General features: G+C 44.9%; 1 protein-coding gene across 1 annotated transcript; it reads right to left on the minus strand.

Annotated features, from left to right (window-relative positions):
• Positions 1–4,189: 4,189 nt before the first annotated feature.
• On the minus strand, positions 4,190–21,740 carry CUNH11orf97 (chromosome unknown C11orf97 homolog). Its single transcript, XM_041657864.1, has 4 exons — positions 21,557–21,740; positions 17,810–17,914; positions 6,481–6,606; positions 4,190–4,374 (listed from the first exon to the last, which is right to left on the minus strand). Exons 1-4 carry the CDS (start codon positions 21,678–21,680, stop codon positions 4,370–4,372), a joined length of 360 nt encoding a protein of 119 aa, XP_041513798.1. The 5' UTR covers positions 21,681–21,740; the 3' UTR covers positions 4,190–4,369.
• Positions 21,741–22,363: the final 623 nt, after the last annotated feature.

Genomic DNA, 22,363 nt, shown 5'->3' on the forward strand with positions numbered 1-22,363 from the left:
TGGATTAAAGCGAACAAGATGACAGACCTATAAATTGTATTGTATGATACAGAAAATGGCAGAATAAGTGCAGACAGCTCCTTGGCAAGGGTGAAAAACGTTTTCTGAACATTCAGCTTGCAAACTTGCATAAGCCAGCTAGGTGCCAAGCACATGGGTGTAACTAAACACAGAAATCTCTGCCCTCCCAGCACACGGTGTCGCCTCATTCATAGAGAAAATTCCATGTAGGAGTCTGAAGGATTGACCTCAGAAGCCATGCGTGGCTTACTCCTCAGTAACTCTGCCACCCTGGGAATTTCCTTGGTTACCCTGACTCTTGCATTACTTCCACGCTGATCAATATTGTTTTGATTTGAAATGGGGTGTCTTTCTATTGCTGCCCAAGTCACCCTCTCACCCCACCCTCCCATGTAGCGGGGGTACCGGCATGCCATTTTGCCTGGCTAGATATTTATTAGGCACCTGTCTCAATGTGTGCTCATCTTCCTTTCCAACCGTCTCAGCAAGGGTTGTCAGATGGTCAAACAATACTTCCGGGATAAAAGAAAGCAAATTCCATATGCAGGAGGCAGTAGGCCAGAGCCACCTTTTCTCTGCTTAGTTACAGAGACGAAATGAGGAACTGTAAATTAAAAGGAAGCTCTTTGGCTACGCACAGGCTGTAGGCAAGAACCGTAATTAAAATAGGCAAAGCTAAAGGCAGCTGAGAAGTCCTTCAGTTTCAAAACACAGGCAAGTCCACCAGCCAGTGAACCCTGTCCTCACACAATGAGGCTGAATCAGGATTTTAGTCCCTTGTGATTTTTTCCAGGTTTATTCTTATTGTGGTAAGAACACTTAACAAGAAGTTTTCACTTGTGCAGGCTTTTAAGCATATGAGACAATAGTGCTGTCTGGAGCTACCTGTGTTCAATGGCTCTACAAAGCTAACTCTCCCTGCACGCGCAAAGTTTTAACTTTGGTGGTGGTGACAGTGTATGTCTGTGGTCTGTGCATGTGTGTGCAGGTGCACATGTGTGAGTGTGCAGAGACAAAAGGGCATAACAAGTGTCTTCCCGGGTCTCTCTCCACTGGACCTAGAACTCATTGATTAACTAGACTGACTAGCCAGTGAGTCCCCGGAATCCTCCTGTCTCCACTAGTGTTACAGACACATACTTCAGCGACCAGTTCTTATGTAGGTACCTAGAATCTGAACTCAGTCAGATTCCTGTGCTTACAAAGCAAACAGTTTATTGCCTGAGTCATATCCCTAGTTCCTGTTGATTAGCTAGGCTCCTCCCACCCCCACCTCTAGCACCTGGTATAGCCAAATGTCATTCTCTTTTTCCGTGTTTGGCCATTTAAATTCTTAATAGAACTAGAATCCTGACAAACTGGTCACTCCAGGAGTGGGCTTGTTTCGTGTACCATTATGTCCACTAAGCATTTGTTTGACCTCTACTTCCCTGTGTGGTGTGTGTGTGTGTTAGAAACCAGCCTGCATCAAATCATTTTTTTTTTTCTTTTTGGTTTTTTGAGACAGTGTTTCTCTCTGTAGCTTTGGAGCCTGTCCCGGAACTTGCTCTGGCCTCAAACTCAGAGATTCGCCTATCTCTGCCTTCCGAGTACTAGAATTAAATGCGTGTGTCACCACCACCCAGCTCAAATCATAATTCTTAAACTCACCCAAGTGCTGGGTATGGAGGTGGCTTTGTAACTTGATATTAGAAATGATGGTGACATGGAAAGCTTGTGTGTCTGCCTGAGAAATGAGACAGTAGCATAAGTCCAGTATTTGGTTGCAAAATCAGTCTGGTCCTGGAGTCATAAGGACAGAAGACAGAGGGCAATGCCTGGAGCTCTGGGTTGCCAGCTTTAGAGGCAGATCAGGGCAGGCAACAAACCTGGAAACTCATGGTGTGGGGTTAGGTGGGGTGGCTTGTTTATTAGTAAGTGTGCGGTGAGAACGGAAATCTCTGAGGGTGTTTATAGGTCACTTTGGGAACCTAAGCAGAAGCAGGGTGCCAATCCTACTGGGTGACTGAGTCGGCATGTCTTCTCTCTACGTGCACACGCTCACAGAGAGGGAGATGGATGGGAAGAAAGTTGGCAGCTGGAGATTTTATACCTGTAGGGTTAGTCAGTGCTTTACCCTAAGTCTAAGCAGTTTCTGGGGTTTCTTGACTGTAAGGTGCAGTCTCTGGGTTTCAGCTTCTGGCTCACGGTGCTGTTTTTGAAGTAATGAGTGATGGAGAGTTCCGGAACATGGTGGTGACTGCAAACACACCCACACCCACCCCCCTGTCTCTCTCACACACATACCTCATTCAGGATGTTTTAACTAAATGGAAAATTTTGTATTAAGTCTGGGAAAGGTTGGTTCTTGACTCGAGACACTGTTTCACAGTGTGGATTTTTCAGCAGGGGCAGGGCACACCAGTGAGTTCACTTCATTCCACCAGAAACAGAGCTGAACTGGAGAACTGGAACCGAGCGGGCTTAAGTTAGTTTATGTTTGGGTGGGAAGGGGCGGGAGATACCACAACAGCTAATCCTGGAAAACAGAGAGACAGAATCTTTACTGTCAGACAAAGTACAATGATACCTGATTTAAAAACTGGGAAAGTCCAAATACCTAGCAAACAGTCTAACACATGAATAAATTAAGTACAATGTGCTGTTGTTTTGAGAGGTCTCCCTCAGTAGCTGCACTGGGCTAGAGCTCACCACAGAACCTAAGCAAGCCTCCAGTTCTTGGCAGCCCTCCTGCCTTAGCCCCCAAGTCCTAAGATTACAGGCTGAAATAACCACATCCAGCCTTATACGCATTCTTGTGCAGTTATTCACGATGCATAAACGAGTTGGAAGTTGAGCATGGCTGCATTGTTAAGGATAATCAACATCATGCTCTAGTGCCGTGACTCTCAACCTTCCGAACACTGCAGCCCTTTGGTACAGTTCCTCCTGTTGTGATGACTTCCAACCATAAAATTATCTTTGTTGCTACTTCATAACTGTAAATTTGCTACTGTAATGAATCATAATGTAGGTATCTGGCATGCAGGCTACCTGATGTGTGACCCCTGGGGAAGGGTCATTCGATCCCCATAGGAGTCATGACCCACAGGCTGAGAATCACTGCTGCACAGAATGACGTCAGACAAGTAAGGAAATAAGCATAGAAGAAAAGGAATAAGATATATCAGCGTGCTGCTCATAACCTGACAGCTCAATTACATTTTCCTTTGTGTTTGTGCTGTTGTGGTTTGGGTTAATCTCATGTAGCTCATGCTGTCCTCAAACCCACTATGTAGGCAAGGGTGACCTTTAGCTTCTGGCTCTCCTGCCTCCAGCTCTCAAGGACTGTTCCACAAAACCAGGGCCTCAGACATGCAAGACAAGGACTCTACCTCCCGAGCTACAGCCCAGGCCTCCTTTGCAGTTCTTTATGGGATTAAAGGCACGTGTCATCACCACCCAGCTTACATTTATTTTAGTTTTTTAGATTTATTTTTACTTTATGTGTGTAGATGTTATGCCTGCATGTATGTTTGTGTATCGCATGCTTGTAGTAGCCTCAGAGGCCAGAAGAGGGTGTCAGATTCTCTGGAACTGGAATTCAGTTATGAGCCACTGTGGGAGTGCTGGGTTGTCTGTAAGAGCAGCAAGTGCTCTCGACGGCTGAGCCATCTCTCCTGCCCCGCTTCACATTTATCTTCCAATTCTCCATGCTTTGTGTGTGCCTCTATGAAATGAGTGGAAGGGTTTTCTTCTTTTCTCTTTTTAAACTCATAAGAATATATATATATATATATATATATATATATATATATATATATATATATAACTTATTCATGTATCTGTAATAGATAGGTAGCCTGGCTCCTTACCATTTAGTAAGCAGATTCTAAAGAAACAATACCCTCTACTGAACTGTAAGAAATAACTGTCTTTGGCCTAAGCTCTTTGATTGGTCATTCATTAACTACTCAGGAGGTACTGTGTGTTCTGCTCCGTGTCGCCCATGTCCGGATCACTTCTATACCAAACAGGAACCGGGTTAACCATTACACTGTAGGTAAAGTTTCAGTTTTATAAAGTTTAATTTGAAATGAAGAAGAGCTGTGCCTTTGTTTGATTCATTTAATAGAATACACTGAACAGATGCCTAATACATCGCAACTGTGAAATCTAAAAACGAGTATATTTTTCTTAGCACATTTTCCCAATAGTATTTTATGGCTTTGGACTGATTTATATATTGGTATTACAGAGTAAGAAACTTTTTTCCATACATCTTAAATTGATAAACAAGCTCGAGATTCTTCTGTCTTTGGATATTAGGAGAATGCCAGGTCCATCTCCGTGGAGGGATGTGTCCATCTTATCCTAGAGTGAGGAAAAGAACATGTGAGCAAATGGGTTTACTTGGGGAGATGATCTTCAATTCCAACCCCATCTAATCTAAGTTTGGGTAGACTGAATTCTCATAGTGGTTCACATGCAGAGCAGAATGGGAAAGCCACATGCGTCCTTATAACCAGGAAACCATGGTACAGCTCCTGAGGCCCACTCACCAGCTACCTGGCATCTCCCTGACTCCTCCTACTTTCTCTCTATACCTCTGTTCAGATTTCCTGCTTAGCTTTACTCTACTAAGCCATTGGCCAAAACAGCTTCTTTAATAACCAGTGGTAATAGAACATATTCATAGTATACAGAGGGGAATCCCATATCACCCCACCTTATTCTTTGAGACAGGGTCTCTCCCTGAACCTAGAGCCCATTGATTTTGCTGGGCTGGCTGGCCAGGGAGCTCCGGGGATTACAGGTTAAATCAGGTTGCTTAAAGGCATTGATTTTTCTGCAGGTTGTAAATGGACTCACCTCTCAGAATCTAATACTGCCTTGCCACAGCCCTGGCATTTGAGCCAGGCTAACCACAACTGTGTGATTTGATGGTTTCACCCTGCCGTTCAGTGACCAGAATCTCTGTAAGGATGGCCAATGGTTACAGCACAGTCTTGGAAGTCAGAGGGGCATAGGCTGGTGATTTCCACTCCACTAGATCTCAGAGCAGGAATCACCATGTCCTTTCTATCACCAACTTTTTTACCAGGGAGGTGGAGCTTATTATCCTCAACTTTTGATCACGTGGACTGTACAGCTATGCGTGCCTGCTGTCCTGCTCCACATGTGAGCTGCACAGCCACAGCCATGGGAACTGCCTGTTGTCCTGCCCCGTGTGTGGTAAGCAATGGCACCTGCTTTATTATTGCCACTCCATGTTCCATGGCTCTCTCCTTTGATTTCCGTCCTTTAATCTTATGTCTCAGTTCTCAGCACCTGCATCGTTCATGTCCCACAAGTCCTTCCCCAGCCTCCGCTTTTGTGACGCTTGTGCTGTGCCCACACCTCACTTAGGATCAGTAGATATCCCAGTGTCTGGGCTCTGGGCACAGAAGCACTTTATGGTGGAGAGCACAGGTTCTGGAGATGAGCTTCCTGGATTCAAAGCAAGCACTTCCACTTAATAGCTAAGTAGACCGGGTAAATTCTTCAGCCTTTCTGTGCCTCAGTGTCCTCATCTGAAAGGTAGATTGTGTCTATTCCTTACGGTTGGTGTAATGCTTAAATAAAATGCTAGGAATCTGAAACAATGGTGTTTAGAGCATTTTCTGGGACAATTCCTATCCTAGTTAAGAGCACAGACACTGGGGCCAACTCAGAGAGTGTGCACTAGTCTAATCTAGGACCAAAGTCTGGATCCCAATAGCTACATCATAAAATGCCTTTAACTCAAGCTCCAAAACAACTAATTGTGTTTTGACCTCTGACCTCTGTGGGCATTTAGCAAACACACACACACACACCTCTAAAATATCTTTTAAAAGAAAGAAAAGAAAAGAAGGAAAAGAAAGGGAGAAAAGGACACCATGCTTGGCTTCTATGTGCTGCTATTTCACCCGGGGTCCCCTCCCAAGTGTAGATGTTCAGAACTCATGCCAGCTCCGTGGTCCCCACAGTAGCTGTGCATTGCCCCCGTGTCAAGAGCCCTGTCTCTTCCATACTCTGCTGCAGATACGTGACACATGGACACTAGGAAAGTGAGGACGAGCACGGCTTGTCTTCTGAAGAGCACACCACAGTCGACATGTGCCAAGAATAAGGAGACACTAAGGGATGCAAACAGGAGACTTGCCCTCACCTTCCCTTCATCACATTTAGAAGAAAGGAAAGCGCATGATTCCTCCCTGAGGGCCTGGCTGTGTACAAGAATCTCTTGTGCATAAGAAGTAAAGAAAATAGACGTATAAGCCTAGGTGTGAACTCTCTGGTGTCTGTAGAGGTGTGCTGCTTAGCCGGACTGCTTGAGTCCCAGGATGACAAAGTGTGACCTGACAGAAGCAAGCTGGGGAGGCCGACTCAGCTGAGGTTCTTAGCCCTCGGCCACTTGTTGGGGTGCCCGTGGGAGTCCAGGGTACAGGGTCTTACTTCTCAGCCCTCCGTGCCTCGAGTAGTACTTGGCTTGGGGGAGTGAACTGTTTCTGCTCTGCTGTCCTGGCATCATGCCTCCCACAGGCAGGTTCCTCTTGATGCTCCAAATTCCATCCAGGGCCACTGTGAACATGTTAAAAACAAGGCAGTAATCATAATGGTTTCCATAGAAAAGTCAGGTGTAAGTCTGATCGGTTCAGAACTGTGGGTGTCTGAAAAAGACATGTGGGCCTCTAAGTCACTAAAAGCACCCTCTGTGTACATGTTCCTGCCTGTCACTGCAGCTTCGTCAACTAATTCCCTTTTATTTGCATTTTACTTATTTTGTGTTAAAAGCACTTTTAAGCTATGTCTTTTAAATGTGTCTGAGGTTTCCTAACTGTCTTAACATTACATGTATACATTACATGTATACGCATTACAGTTACAGCAACCAATTTCCTTCAATCTGGGTTTTGTTAAGAGTGACTTCTATAATGGTTTGAAGGAAAATTAAAATGTATTAATCTCTATTTGAAAACTTGAAAAAAAAAAACAACAAGGCAGTGAGAGTGAGCGGGGCATTCCCTTCCCAGCACGAAGCGTTTCAAAAGTCTTTTCCTTGATGATTATGCTTCCAAATTCATCTGGTAAAGGTATATTTGACTTAATCAAGCCACCCTAGGACTTTCTCATCTTTTTAATCTTTAATACAGTTCATGCATTCATCTATTACTGCGTGGAATTAAACCACAATATACTGTTAAGCTCGAGTCTCCACAAAGACATAAAAAGTCAATACATATACAATACATATGGCAAAAGAAAGAATCAAAAATACATATACATATACAATACATATACAATACATATGGCAAAAGAAAAGAATCAAAAATAAATAAAACAAATTCTGCATATTATTCGGTTTTCCACATCTGATTCTAATTTAATTCCTTCAATAAGAAGAAATATTTCCACAGATGAGGAAACCATTCACAACCAGGCAGTGGCGCACACCTTTAATCCCAGCACTGGGGAGGTAGAGGCAGGCAGATCTCTGTGAGTTTGAGGCCAGGTTGATCTACAGAGCAAATTCTAGGAACAGCCAGGGCTACACAGAGAAACCCACTTGAGAAACCAAAAAAAGAAAGAAATTATTTACAAGACTGAAGAATCTCTTAAAAGCCATGAGCCAGGTGTGTCTTAAAGTTCTAGGTGTGTCTTAAAATTCCATGGCCGTTCACTGGCTCCTGCTGTTTGAGTGTTGAGCCCCTGGGAAATGGGGTCTGCACTGTCACCTGGCAGGTGGCAGGAGGATGTCTGCGCGTCAGCACGTGCTGAAGCGTTATCAGTGTTTTTGTGCTTGAATCCATACTAAATTGTCTGTTTAGGGATTTCCTTAACCTCTGTGCTGGCTGCTTCTATGTCAGTGTGACACAGCCTGTCATCTGGGAAGTGGAACCTCAGCAGAGAAGGTGCCACCACTAGGTTGGCCTGTGGGGGAATTTTCTTGATTGGTGATAGGTGAGGGAGGGCCCAGCTCACTGTGGGTGGTGCCAAACTTGAGCAGGTGGGGCTGGGGGTTATGGGAAAGCACACTGAATAAGCCAGCAAGCCCATCCCCCCCCCACCCCAGCCCTGACGTCCCCTGCTGATGAAGTGTGACCTGAGAGTTATATAGATATCCCTTTCCTCCTCAGGTTACTTTGGTCATGGAATTTATCACAGTGACAGCAACCCTGAGCAAGACAATTTAACTACAGAGGAAGGCGCAACCCACGCTGACTGAGTTAGTAAGCTCAGGTGAGCTGCTATGGCTTCTTGGTCTGATTTTGAGCATGTGAATTGTATTGCTGAATACTCTTCATAGACCCAGGGCTTCCCACCCAGAGCAGTCTCACTGACACTCTCATGACACTTGGTCCCTCCATAAAAGATTCTGCTCTAAGTAATGCCTAGGAAGGAGTGCAATCTCTGGGCTCAGAACAGAGTGGGGCTTCAGGCCAAGCTCGCCCATCACCAGCCGTAAACCCTGGGCAAATTGTTTTAACCCACTGTGTCTAGTTCCTTAGATCTGAAGTGGGCCTAATAATCCCACCTTGGAAGGCTCCTCTCAGATGTGGATGAAATGGACAAAGTGCTTTGTGTTCAATTAACAGTTGCTATCGTCTTCACAAGGACAGTGACTTTGCTGTCTGAGGGTGAACTCAGACCTCAGACTCCAGGGCTGCAGCGGGACAGCTTGCCAAGCTGAGTGCTACATCAGTTAGCAGGGTGTGTGTGTGTGTGTGTGTGTGTGTGTGTGTAGCTGAAGCCGCCAATCAAGATGAGTGTGTCATCCTTTCTCTAGGTCCTTAAAGGAAGACTTCACAATCGCCTCCTGTTGAGATCTTACGAAACTAAAACGGTTCTTCGCATCTAACCTAAATCTCTCCTCCCTCTCAAGTCAGTTTCCTCTTCTGTCCTGTCTAGAGAGAGCTGCTCCTTCCAGCTGCTGCTCCCAAATGCAGGTGAAGACAGCCTGTAGAGAGGTCAATAAAGCAGCTGGAGATTTGCCCTATGCAACGGCAAAGCCCTAGCAGGTAGAAAGCAGTGTAGGCTCTAGAGCCAGGCTTCTGCAGACAGCCACAGCGAACTGGATGTCAAAGTGTTCACCTGCCAGCTTTGGCTCTGGTCTTCTTGATCCACCTAGAGGAGCACTGAAGGTTACAGCTGAACAGAAAACACTCAGAATATACACACAGATGCTAAGAAGTAGTTAAAACCTCAAAGTGAAATACAGTTGTGCATAAATGCTCACTGCTTTCAATGATGAGGGCTGAGAGAGAAGCTATTGACAACACTGTTGTCTATTTGATGAGACACTTGAGTGAAGAGGTTACCAGAGCTGAAATACTCGAGAAGAACAAGGCACTAAAGGCCTGAGAGGCAGCTCCCCTCTTGGGGGAAGTGACCTCTCTGTGTTCCCGGCATGCAGGCACCTTTAAGAAGGTAGCAGGATGACAAGGCAGGGGCAGAGCCAGGAAGGCCTCAGAGTTGGCATACCAGATAGGAAGGGAAAAGAGCAGCAGGCACTAGAGACCCAAATCCTGTCCTAGAACCTCCTAGAGATCTTTTCTTTCCTTGGGTCCTTGATCATTCCAATTCAGAGACCTTTTTCTGTGCATTTTTATTCTAAATTTAAACATTATAAGACCACACATGCTTTCCATAACCCCTAGAGAATCTAGCCAGTCTCCAGGTTGATTTTACGGGGAAGTTAAACTTATCTTTAAAAGTATGTTTTTGATCCTCTTGGCTGTGTGGACTGAGTGATGAGTGGGAGGGCCTGGAAGGCGGTGGAGCCATACTTCCCTGTGTAAACATGTTCAGAGCTTTGACCAGGGAAAGCAAAACTTCAAGTGACTGTAATTTCTGCTCAGTGACTTCGAGGCCCTTGGCCTGCCAGTTGGTATGTAATAACCCAAGGGGTTACATTGTATACATTGTAGATACACAGATCTGACAGGACTTTGGGGGGCAGGCAGAGGATCAAACCCAGGCAGGACCTTGTGTATTTTAGGCACGTTCTCTATGACTGAGTTGTATCCCCAGCCCCCTTTTTAGTTCTTTTTCTTCTGTTTTTTTAAAAACTATTTATTTTTACTTCATATGTATTGGTATTTTGCCTACTGGGTCCAGATTACCTGGAACAGGAGTGACAGACAGCTGTGAGCTGCCATGTGGGTATCGAGAATTGAATCCTGGTCTTCAGGAAGAGAAGTCAATGCTCTTATCAGCTGAGCCATCTCTCCAGCCCACCTTTTCTGGTTGCTTAAGACAATAAAATATATATTGTGTTTAATATAATACAAGCTTGCCTCAAACCCTCTGTGTAGCCAAGAATGACTTTGAACTCCTTGATTAGCATGGCTTTCACTCAAGTACTTGGATTAGAACAAGCTCCACCAGGAGCAAACCCAGTCCCAGGACATGGACAGATCAGGACTGAGCCAGCGACCAGATCCAGAGTCAGTGATCTCCACCACAACAGGTCCAACTCCAAGCCAGGACTTCTGCAGGAGGAGATCCAGACCAAGATTTACAGAAACAGATCAAAGCAAGCAGCCTAGGCCAAAGTAGGCCTGAGACAGCAAACTCCAAGGGAGCAGACCAAAGCACAGGAGCACTGAGCTACTCCAGGAACAGGAATCATCAACGGGGTAACTAGAACTGTTCCATGAGGAACACCCATCTGAGCTTTGGATTCACTGACACCTAGAAGATTATTCCACAGAATCTCAGACAGCCCCAACCACACCTATTAGAGGAAAAGATGAGTAGTAAAGGTAAGATCACATGCTACATCACAAAGAGCAACACAATATCGGTATAACCTAAAGACCCCACAAAAGCAAGACCTGAACAACCAAATATGGATGAACCAGAAGAAAATGATCTAAAAAATAATCTCAAGAGAATGTTTGAAATTCTTAAAGATGAAATGAGAAATTCCCTTAAAGAAATGGAGGGAAAAACAAACAAAAAATTGGAAGATATCAGCAAATCACTTAAAGAAAGCCAAGAAAAAGAACTCAAACATATAAAAGAAACTATTCAGGACTTGAAAACTGAGATAGGAAAAAATAAAGAAAACACAAGCTGAAGGAATTATAGAAACAGAAATCATGAGAAAAAGATCAGGAACCACAAATGCAAGCATGAACAACAGAATACAAGAAATAGAAGAGAGAATCTCAAGCACTGAAGATACAATAGAGGAAATGGATTCATCAGTTAAAGAAAACAAATCTAATAAAAGCTTAATCCAAAATGTTCATAAAATATGGGACACCATAAAAAGGCCAAATCTTAGAATAATAGGTATAAAAGAAGGATAAGTTCAACTCAAAGGCACAGAAAATTAAACAAAATCATAGAAGAAAACTTTCCCTACCTAAAGAAAGATATGCCTATGAAGATGCAAGAAGCTTACAGAACACCAAAGAGACTGGATCCAAAAAAAAAAAAGTCCTTTAGCCACATAATAATCAAAACACTAAACATATAGAGTAAAGGAAGAATATTAAGAACTGCAAAGGAAAAAGGCCAAGTAACATATAAAAGTAGAGCTATCAGAAATCCCCTTACTTCTCATTGGAGACAATAAAAGCCAGAGGGTCATGGTCAAGCATTATGCAGATATTAAAAGACCACAGATGCCAGCCCAGACTACTATACCCAGCAAAACTGTCGATCACCATAGAAGGACAAAAAAGATATTCCATGACAAATCTAGATTTCACCAATACCTAGTCACAAACCCAGCCCTACACAAAATACTAGAAGGAAAACTCCAACCCAAGGAAGATGGCTACACCAACAAAAACACACACAATTGATGATCTCATTACAGCAAATCCTGAAGAAGAAAAAATGCACAAATTAACATCACCAATGATGAAAACTAAATTAGCAGGACATAGCAACCAATGGTCATTAATATCCCTTAATGTAAATGGACTCAACTCACCTATAAAAAAGCACAGGCTAACAGATTGGATACAAAAACAGAATCCATCACTCTTCTGCATACAAGAAATGCATCTCAAACATGAACAGGTTCCAATGGAACTGAATAGAAGACCCGGATAACAATCCATACATCTTCAAACACCTTACCTTTGATAAAGAAGCAAAAAAAAAATCAAATGGAAAAAAGAAAGCATATTTAACAAGTGGTGCTGGCATAACTGCATATCAACATGTAGAAAAATGAAAATAGACCCATATCTATCACCATGCACAAAACTCAAGTCCAAATGGATCAAAGACCTCAACATAAAGCCAGCCATACTGAACCTCATAGAAGAGAAAGTGGGAAGTACACTTGAACACATTGGCACAGGGAACCACTTCCTAAATATAACCCCAGTAACACAGACACTGAGAGAAACAATTAATAAATGGGACCTCCTGAAACTGAAAAGCTTCTGTAAAGCAAAGGACACGGTCAACAAAACAAAACAACAGCCACAGAATGGGAAAAGATCTTTACTAACCCCACATCAGACAGAGGTCTGATCTCCAAAATATACAAAGAACTCAAGAAATTGGACACCAAAAGATCACATAATCCAATTAAAAAAAAATGGAGTACAGACCTAAACAGAGAACTCTCAACAGAGGAATCTAAAATGGCTGAAAGACACTTAAGGAAATGTTCAACATCCTTAGTCATCAGAGAAATGCAAATCAAAACAACTCTGAGATTCCATCTTACACCTGTAAGAATGGCCAAGATCAAAAACACTGATGACAACTTATGCTGGAGAGGTTGTGGGGAAAAGGGAACACTTCTGCATTGCTGGTGGGAATGCAAGCTGATACAACCCCTTTGGATGTCAGTGTGGCGATTTCTCAGAAAATTAGTAAACAACCTTCCTCATGACCCAGTAATACCACTTTTGGGTATATATCCAAAGGATGCTCAATAGTGCCACAAGAACATGTGCTTAACTATGTTCTTAGCAGCTTTGTTTGTCATAGCCAGAATCTGGAAACAACCTAAATGCCCCTCGATCGAAGTATGGATAAGAAAAAAGTGGTACATTTACACAATGGAGTACTACACAGCAGAAAAAAATAATGACAGCTTGAATTTTGCAGGAAAATGGTGGAGCTAGAAAACATTATTTTGAGTTAGGTAACCCAGACACAGAAAAACAATTATTACCACATGTACTCACTCATAGGTGGTTTTTAAACATGAAGCAAAAAAAAAAAAAAGCCAGCCTACAAACCACAATCCCGGAGAACTTAGACAACAATGCGGACACTGAGAGAGACTTATATAGATCTAATCTACATAGGAAATAGAAAGTAGAAAAGACAAGATCTCCTGAGTAAATTGGGAGCATGGGGACCTTGGGGAAGGATTGAAGGGGGGAGCGGAGAGGCAGGGAGGGGAGCAGAGAAAAAAATGTAGAGCTCAATAAATATCAATAAAATAAAGTATTTGGATTACAGGCATGGGCCTGACTTTTTTTAATGTTGACAACTGGTACTGATAAAGTATATGCTACAGAGAAAAATAGAATATTTGAAGGGTAAACTTGGCATATGTTCAATGATTTGAGATCTTAATCCAAACTAAGCCTTGTTAGATATAAGTTATGGCTGCCTGCAGAGAGAGGGGATTTTGGAGCGGCCCTGTCATTTGGTGAATACTGATGCAGGGGGAGGAGTAAAATGGTCAGGTGGGGTGGGGTTAAGGGGAAGAGTTTTGTTCTAGACTTGGTTGATCCTGAGTGTTTAAGAGACACTCAGGATACAGTGAGCCTAGAGACATGAAGGTCAGGTGTGTCCTAGAGACACAAAGGTCAGGTGTGTTCTAGTAAGATCGCGGTGGAGGAACTCAGAGAGAGCTAATGCTAATGGGACAAGATTCAAAGATGGTGGGCATCATCGTGGATAACTCAAAGGCTGGGCAAAGCGGGGAGCAAGAGTTCTTAAGGAACAACAACAACAACAAGGTGTTCCAGGGAGAAAGCCAGAATAGCTTAGTATCATGGAGTCTGGAGAAGAACTGTCAGGCACATTAAACATGGAACTCTCAGTCAGTGAGAATGGCCCAATCCCTGCTGGGCTTGACTGTGTGTCACCAGAGACACCATCCTGAGTAGAAAGACAAGGGGTTTGGAGTCAGACTTGAATTTGGAGTCTGAGTCTGCCACTCACTGCATAAATCTAGACCTTCTAAAAATCTCTCAGGACCCAGTGAGCAGGAGAATGTGATTTACTCCAGTGTTTGCTTGTTTCAGCTTTTTGAGATGGGTATTCTGTAGTCCAGGTTGGCCTTGAACTTGTGATTTAGCCAAAGACGCCCTTCACCTGCTGATCATCCTGCCTCTACCTTCCAATTGATAGAATTTAATTTTAAACAGTAAAAAGACACTGTAGAGGTTTGAGTGTGTACGTGACATGCTTCATCTTGGAAAACAGACTGAGGAGACCACAGTGGAAGTAGCTACAAATGCTGTTGCTGAGCTTGAGATGGGGAGGAGGAAGATGGAGGCGTGAAGGGCACAGATGGGGAAACTTGGGGTTCTTTCACACCAGAGTGAGCAGACTCAGCCAGTTGTCTGGAATGGAGCTTGAGGACCTGGCTTCTAAATGCTGCCCTAATCAGGTAGGTGGACTGTGAGATATTTCTTGATGTGGGAAGCCCCTGAAGAGTGGGTTAAAAAGATGTCTGCGTACAAAATGAGAGCTCTCTTTGGGGTGTGTTAACTCAGGGAGGTCAATCAGACCTGGAAGGCAGTCACACTCACCACTATCCCACCAGCGCAACCAGACATCCATTTGCAAAGCCACAGAGGCTCCAAGGTATGAGAAGGGCAAGAGAAAAGCTAGAAATGGTACATTTTGGGGTGGTTATCATTGTAGGGTCATATGTAATAGACGGAGAAAAAGACCGGAATGATGAGAGAAGTGGCTCACACAAGAGGCAGCGGCAGGAGGATCTCAGTGAGCTTGAGGCCAGGCCTGGGCTACACAGAGAGTTCCAGGACAGCCGGAATTATATATAGAGAGCCTGCCTTGAAAAAAGTGGGGTGGGTGGGTGAGTTATTAATATTATGGAGGACAAGTGGAGGCAGGAAGTTAGGGAGAAAAGGTGGCCAAAGAGAAAGAAGCAGAGCCAGGGGAGTGGGGCTTGTTGTCCTTGAGGCCATCTTGAAGCTTTCAGGGGAAAAAAGGAGACGCATGTGCCACACACCACTAAGCAGCTACATCGTGAGGAGCCACAGGCCTTGGCCGTTAGAAGTTATCTGCTATCTGGAAATGTTTCCAAACTCTCGGGGACCACAGTGTACTGACAACAGGGAGGAGGAGGACCAAAGGATGAGTACCAGCTCGAGGCAACCTGCCCCGTGCACTCACTCCTAGCATCCACAGAGAGCTCCTACTGCATACTTGGAAGCTGGATGCAGAATCTGGGTTGCTGTGACGATGTGTGTCTTTGGGAAGCAGTAGCTACAGCTGTTGTCGGAAATTTAAAGACCAGTGACCCTGCACTCCCTGCTAGAAGGCCCAGTGGCTAGTTAGGGGCTGCCCACACTGCTGCCAGGCAGGAAGAGTTTGTCACCCTCTCTGGGTGCTAGTTCCCTATCCTGGAGGCACCCTTTAAAACATTCAGAAAGTTTTCTAGGTAAAATAATCCCTTTGGGTGCCCTCTGTTGGGTGCTATAAAAATGCAACCCAGACAGCCGGGCAGTGGTGGCGCAGGCCTTTAATCCCAGCACTTGGGAGGCAGAGGCAGGCGGATCTCTGTGAGTTCGAGGCCAGCCTGGTCTACAAGAGCTAGTTCCAGGACAGGCTCCAAAACCATAGAGAAACCCTGTCTCGAAAAACCAAAAAAAAAAAAAAAAAAAAAAAAATGCAACCCAGACAGCAGAATGCTAAGTGAATATTTGAAAATACTGAGAAAAATGAATATTTATTTCCTTTTCTCTTAGGCTGTCTCACAGTCAAATGCACTCAGTAAGAAAGATACAACACTTGTTCCTCATCAGAGAATGGCAAATACGTTATTTAGCTTCTATGTGGTCCTTAAAAACAATGAAGCTGATTCCAAACTATTATAATAACTCGGGAAAAAGTTGCTTAATCACCAAGAACATAGTGCACATAGGCTGGGCAGGTCGTTCTACATCTATTCACAGCGTGGAGAGTAGACGCCAAGCTTTTCTTGAAGATGCACTGTGTCATTGGTGATACAGTCAGTCCCAAAGTAAACACTACGGCTACTTAGAAACGTAAATGGGCTGGAGTCTGGATGATATGCCTTGAGGTTGCCAGCATCTCTTCTTAGAAACTCCTAAAGGGACTGGGCCCCACCTCCCAGAACAGTCCACTCAGAAGACAAGCAGGTCTCCGAACCCTAGAGTCCGAGGTTCATGATTCTTTCATTTATTTTACTTTTTATTGGTATGGTATGTGTGTATGGTGGGTGTATGTCTGCAGCATGAGGAGCACAGGACAGCTTTGAGGAGTTGGTTCTCTCTCCACCTTTATATGGTGTAATGATTAGCTCTAATTGTCAACTCTACAAAACCTAGAATCGCCTAGAAGAGTCTCAATGAGGGACTGTTAAAATCAGGTTAACCTGATTTTATGTTGGTGGAAGATAGTCTTGATTATGCTAAGACCCAGCCACACGCTGGAAAACATCATCCCCTGGGCTTAGGGTCCTAGACTAAACCACAGAGGGCAAGCTGAGCAGTGGGCATGCATGCATGCTCTTTCTCTCTCTGCTCTTGACTGTGGATGTGTCTAGCTGCTTCAAGTTCCTGCCTTGATGTCCTCACTGTGAACTGACTCAGAACTGAGAGTTATGTAAGCCTCCTCCGCTGACGTCACTTTTGCCAGGGTTTTGTATACCAGGACCATGCAGGAACTTTAGGGATTGTGGGTTCCAGGGACTGAACTTCCAAGGACAATAGGCTTTCTTTCACAGCAGGTGCTTGACCCCACCTTGCTGATCTAGGTATCTTCTCTAGCAAATTCAGGGCCCCATTAACATTGTAATGAAAGCCTGATTATTTGAAAGACTGGAAACAGTCTCTCAGTGATCCTGGCTGAAAAGGAATCATAGACACGAGGTGCCAGTCATCTGAGAATGATGTCTGTGAGGAAGTGTGGGCGTCACATGAACTATCCCGAGAGCTATCAGTGACCAGTTGCGTCACTCATGAACTGTGTTTTTCTAAAATGAGATCCCTGAGAGATCTGACCTAGTTCAGTGGCTCACACTGCCCGAACAGTGTTGGCAGGGAGGGTCTCTGAGGAGTAATGCCAATCACCTGGGAACTCAAGGCTTCCCCCGCCAGGAAGCTGCTTTAACACGCTCCTGGGTAAGCGAAACAATGTAACATTTGGGAACCCCTGTTTCCCCCTGCAGATCAGTGTTGATGATCTGAAGTGTTACTGTGTGTCTCAGGCTTGTGCAAACGTTCTACTTACTTACTATTAATTAGAAAGAACGCCCTTCACAAGTATGGACAGCAAAACATGTATTGAAGATCTAATTCACTTTCCACTACATAGTGCTATATTTGGACAAAGGCAAAAAAAAGTTTTATGATTTCCCAAGAACATTCTTCTCTTGATGTAAGTTATCATTTCATCACAAATAAATTAACCACCCTGCCATCAGACAAAGGCAAAAAAAAGTTTTATGATTTCCCAAGAACATTCTTCTCTTGATGTAAGTTATCATTTCATCACAAATAAATTAACCATCCTGCCGTCAAATAAACAAACTCATAGTCATTTATCAAATGTACTTCCTTGTGGCTAAGATTACCTGCAGGTGGGCTTTTCACGTGGCACTCATCCCTCTTGATGGAAAGTTCTTCTTCCAAAACCTCCTTGATTCTCTTATGGGGCTCGCAGTATAAAAATGTCTTCCCTGGAAAGGTATTCACAATTGACTTATCACCAACCCTGCCCAGCCTTCCAGCACTTATTCCTATATGAATAACTTTCTGAAAACTGGCCTGTCATCCCTTAAAGACAGCAGACAGCTTGCCCTGCAGACTCTTTCTTGAGATGATCTCTTTTGTCACAACTTCTGCTTTGGAGGACTTCATACTTCCATGTAATTCCTGAGGGTGTAGAGTAAGCTTCAGGGCTGTCTCTTAGGTATGATGAGGAAATATATGAAACATCCTCATGACCTCCATGAACTTTCAATTGTCAATAAGGAAAGGGTCTGGGGCTGGATGTTGGCTTTGTTTTGGGACAAAGTCCTCCTGTGTTTCCCAGCCTGCTGTAGAACCTGAGACCATCTTGCCTCAGCCTCCTGGTGTTGCAATTACAGGCATGCACCACCATGTGACTGTTGGTTAAAGACTACTCTGTTCCTGACATTTCCTTTGGGGATGAGTGTAGTGATGAGGCGAGCAGGCCTGCTTTTCGTCCTGGCTCTCACACAGCTAGCTTTACACCCGAAATAACAACACACAAATTGTATTCATTTAAACACTGCCTGGCACATTAGTTCCAGCCTCTTAATGGCTAATTCTCATATCTTGCTTAACCCATTTCTAATAATCTGTGTAGCATAGCACCATGAGGTGATGGCTTACCGGGGAAAGATTCTAGCCTACGTCCATCTCAGGTTGGAGAATCGTGGCGACTACCTCATTGCCTTCTTCCTCCCAGCATTCTATTCTGTCTACTCCACCTATCTAAATCCTGCCCTATCAAAAAGCCAAGGCAGTTTCTTTATTAACCAATGAAAGTAACACATAGACAGATGACCCTCCTCCATCAGATGAGGAAAGAGCAAAGGGTAAGACAGATCTGTGTCTGGATCTTACAGTACAGATGTGTGAGCCGGGCGGTGGTGGCACACGCCTTTAATCCCAGCACTTGGGAGGCAGAGGCAGGCGGATCTCTGTGAGTTCGAGACCAGCCTGGTCTACAAGAGCTAGTTCCTAGACAGGAACCAAAACCACAGAGAAACCCTGTCTCGAAAAACCAAAAAAAAAATAAAAAATAAAAACCCAAAAAACAAGTACAGTACAGATGTGTGTGTGCGTGTGTGTTTGTGTGCATGCGCATGCACGTGCATATGTGTGTGTGTGTGCATGCGTGCATGCGTGCGTGTGTGTATAACATCAATATGCTCCAGCATGTATGTGGAGGTGAGAGCACACTCAGATTTCAGTCTTCCCACGCTTGCACAGCAAGTGTTTAGGCCACCCTCCCCAGTCTCACCTCCGTGGCATCCCTAGCTTTCCTTCTCTAAGATTACAACTGATGACTCATCAACCAAGTGCTTGCTGCTCCTGCAGAGAACTGGAATTCTGTTTCTGACACCAACAGGGAGGCTTACAGCAGCCTGGAACTCCAGCTCCTGAGGACCCAATACCCTTTTCTGGACACTGTGGTCTCTCTCTCTCTCTCTCTCTCTCACACACACACACACACACACACACACACACACACACACTAACAAATAATAAAATTAATCTGAAAATAAACAAGAGATTAGATCCATAGACATTAACCACAGATTAAGGTCCAGGATTTTCTGTGGCCTCTAAAGCTAGCACCATCTCTCACTGCTGCCCTAGCCCGGGACTGGCCTTTTTCCCCCGGTGCCTTGCGGCATTCTTTCTGCGCTCTCCAGAGAACAGAACCCTAAAAGCACCTGGGATGTGTCTTCAGACTGACTTCACTGTTGGCTTCTCTGTGCTCAGCGCCCATTGCCACCTGACCCCACCTTTGCATGTCCCCTCTCCCTGACCAGTCTCTCTCCTGAGTTTTTGCTGAAGTAACTGCCCCTCTTGCTTTACTGCATTCAGTTCCTGGAGAAGCAGTCCCTGCTCTGCAGCCTAGGACTGTCTCTTTCTTTCTTTCTTTCTTTCTTTCTTTCTTTTTTTTTCTTTCTTTTTTGCCTAGTAGCCTTTCTCTCCTCATTTGTTTCATTTAATGTTTCATTTGCATATTTGCATACAATTACTGTTTAATGGTGGCTTAACATCTGTCTCTTAAAGCCAGCCATCAATACATAAAGGCAGAAGTCCTTCTCTTATACCCGTTGGAATATTAGAGCCGAGTTTGGCGTAAGGGATGGGCAGCAGAGGTGTGCTGAGGTAGAACAGCTGCTGCATACCTGTCTGTCCACACAGCCTTTCAACCACCAGAGAACAAGGGCTTCCTGTCACAACTCAAGGAGCCATGGAGAACTCAAGCCAAGTCTTTAGATATTTAAGATTTGATGTTAATCTCACAAAGATATGGCAGGCATCTCCTCTTGTTCCCAGTTTACCAACAGAGAGCAGAAGTGTACTTGTCCTGAGTGCAGACTGGCCCAAAGGTGACAAGCTCTTTGGGTAGTAACCCTGCCCCATTTCTGATGGTGAAGACTCAGAAAAGGCACAACCAGACACGTCTGGGTTCTTATTCTTGTTTCCTAAAGGTTGGGGTTCATGGGAGTAGAAAGCAGCCTTACTTTATCCTGTTTTAGACTTTCTCTGAATAATCATGACCTTCACAGGAAATGGCTTGACAGGGAAGGAGGCTAAGTCGATACCGTGGCACAGAGAGAACTGCCTGCCCCTTGGCAGACTGCAGTGTGGCAGTCAGGGAATCCACAGAGCAAACTGTGGAAGGAGAAAGGGCAGGTGGGAGGGAGAGGGACAGGAGACAGAGAAAAGAAGAAAAAGGCAGAGAAGTCCACACACTGCCTGAGCTGCTCCACTGATTTGGTTACCAAGCTGTCATGTGCAGGACAGCGGGGCAGGGGGGAAGGGCTGCAGAGACCTCTGTAGCTCTGGGCTTTGTTTTGGAGTAAGGTTTGGCAGGCTTGTTGACCTCTAACAACAGTTGATACTGATTTTTTTTTTTAACCTAAGCATTTTACTTGTGTTTCTTTTTCTCACAGTCACCTGCGGGTGAGAATAACTGTTTATGTTTTATGTTAAGAAAAGCCTGGTGTGGCGGCATGCATATTGATCCCTGGAGCTCACTGGCCAGCCAGTCAGCCTGTCGTTCAGCCAGTCTAGCCTGTCCTGCAGAAAAACTTTCAGATCAGCAATAAAACTTGGATGGAACCTGGGGAATGACACCCCCCTCCTTGGTTGCCTCTAGGGATTAGATAGAGCATCTGGTGGAGGCTCCCTCACCAGAGAGGCAATCAAAGAGGCTCTGAGCATAACCTGGGAAACTGCTCGCATTCCTCCTTGGCCCTGTTTTCACCCATCATTCCTGACAGCTGTGTTAGGGCGCTCACGGTCCCTTTAAAAATCAATGCCTTCATGAACCATCTTCAGGTGAAGGTGATATCCAGTGCTTGGGTTCAGGAGTCCGTGATGAAGGGGAAAAGACTTCCTTCTACACCCTTGGCCTGAAGAGATCAGGGGTGCTTTCTGCCAGTGCCTTTATCTCTGTCTTTGCCAAACAGCGGCTCTCCACCCCTTCCCTAGAAATCTTCAGGTCTCCATCCAGTTCCTCCCTGGGGTCCTCAGCCTTGTCACTGATCCCCACAGCCCCACAGCCCCAGGGCCCCACGGCCACAGCCTGAAACTGGAGCTGAACTTACATGGTTGGCGGGGCTCTTGGGGGCCGCCAGTACGACCCAGCCCTGGGGGCCTAGGCTGCTCCCCTTCGCGGCCCGCCTCCGCTGCGGTCCCTGCCGTCCCCACCAGCGCCTCCTGCCTCCTCATGCCACTGGGGTCTCTCTGGCCCAGGCCCACCAGGCCTCTCAACTCCGCCACCGGCTGCTCTGGAACGCGAGGCGTCTGAGGTTGCCATAGTGACCGCGGATGCTCCGGGCCTCCAGGGCTCTGCTAACTTCTCCTAGGACCCGAGTGACGGTGACACACCGCGTGCAGTCAGGCGCTGCGACTCCTTAGATACAGACCCACTCAAAGGACCCAGCTTCTCAAGAGAGGTGCTTCCGTTGTGTGACTGGGAAACCGAGAGTCACAAAGTTTTGGGAAAGTGTCCAAGGCCACAAAACTGGGGTATGACTCAGCAAAGTCTGCTCCAAAGCCCCAAGAATTGGTCACCAGCTGGGACAGGGAAGGTCTGAGTGCTGGGATGGACCACAGGCCCGGGACCGGTGATTCCCTGCTATAAATTCACAATTTAGGAGCTGTAAGTTACCAAACAACTGACTGTAGTTTACGACTTCGATACCCACTGTCTATGTCAGCGCACAAAGTCACCGATTTTACAGGTGACGAACCTACAGAATTGGGAAAATGAGTCAGAAAATCGAGTTTGTTTGAAGCAGCGGTTATCTCCGCTTTTTGTTTTTGTTTTTTTGAAGTCATTAAAAAGTTGCATTACTTTTTTAGAAAGTTAAACAATTCGATAAGGCTTTTAACAAATTCAGGATACACTC

This window comes from Microtus oregoni, unplaced genomic scaffold, assembly GCF_018167655.1.
Source record: "Microtus oregoni isolate MIOR12 unplaced genomic scaffold, Mior012 000008F_ref0000371, whole genome shotgun sequence".
Classification (NCBI taxonomy): domain Eukaryota; kingdom Metazoa; phylum Chordata; class Mammalia; order Rodentia; family Cricetidae; genus Microtus; species Microtus oregoni.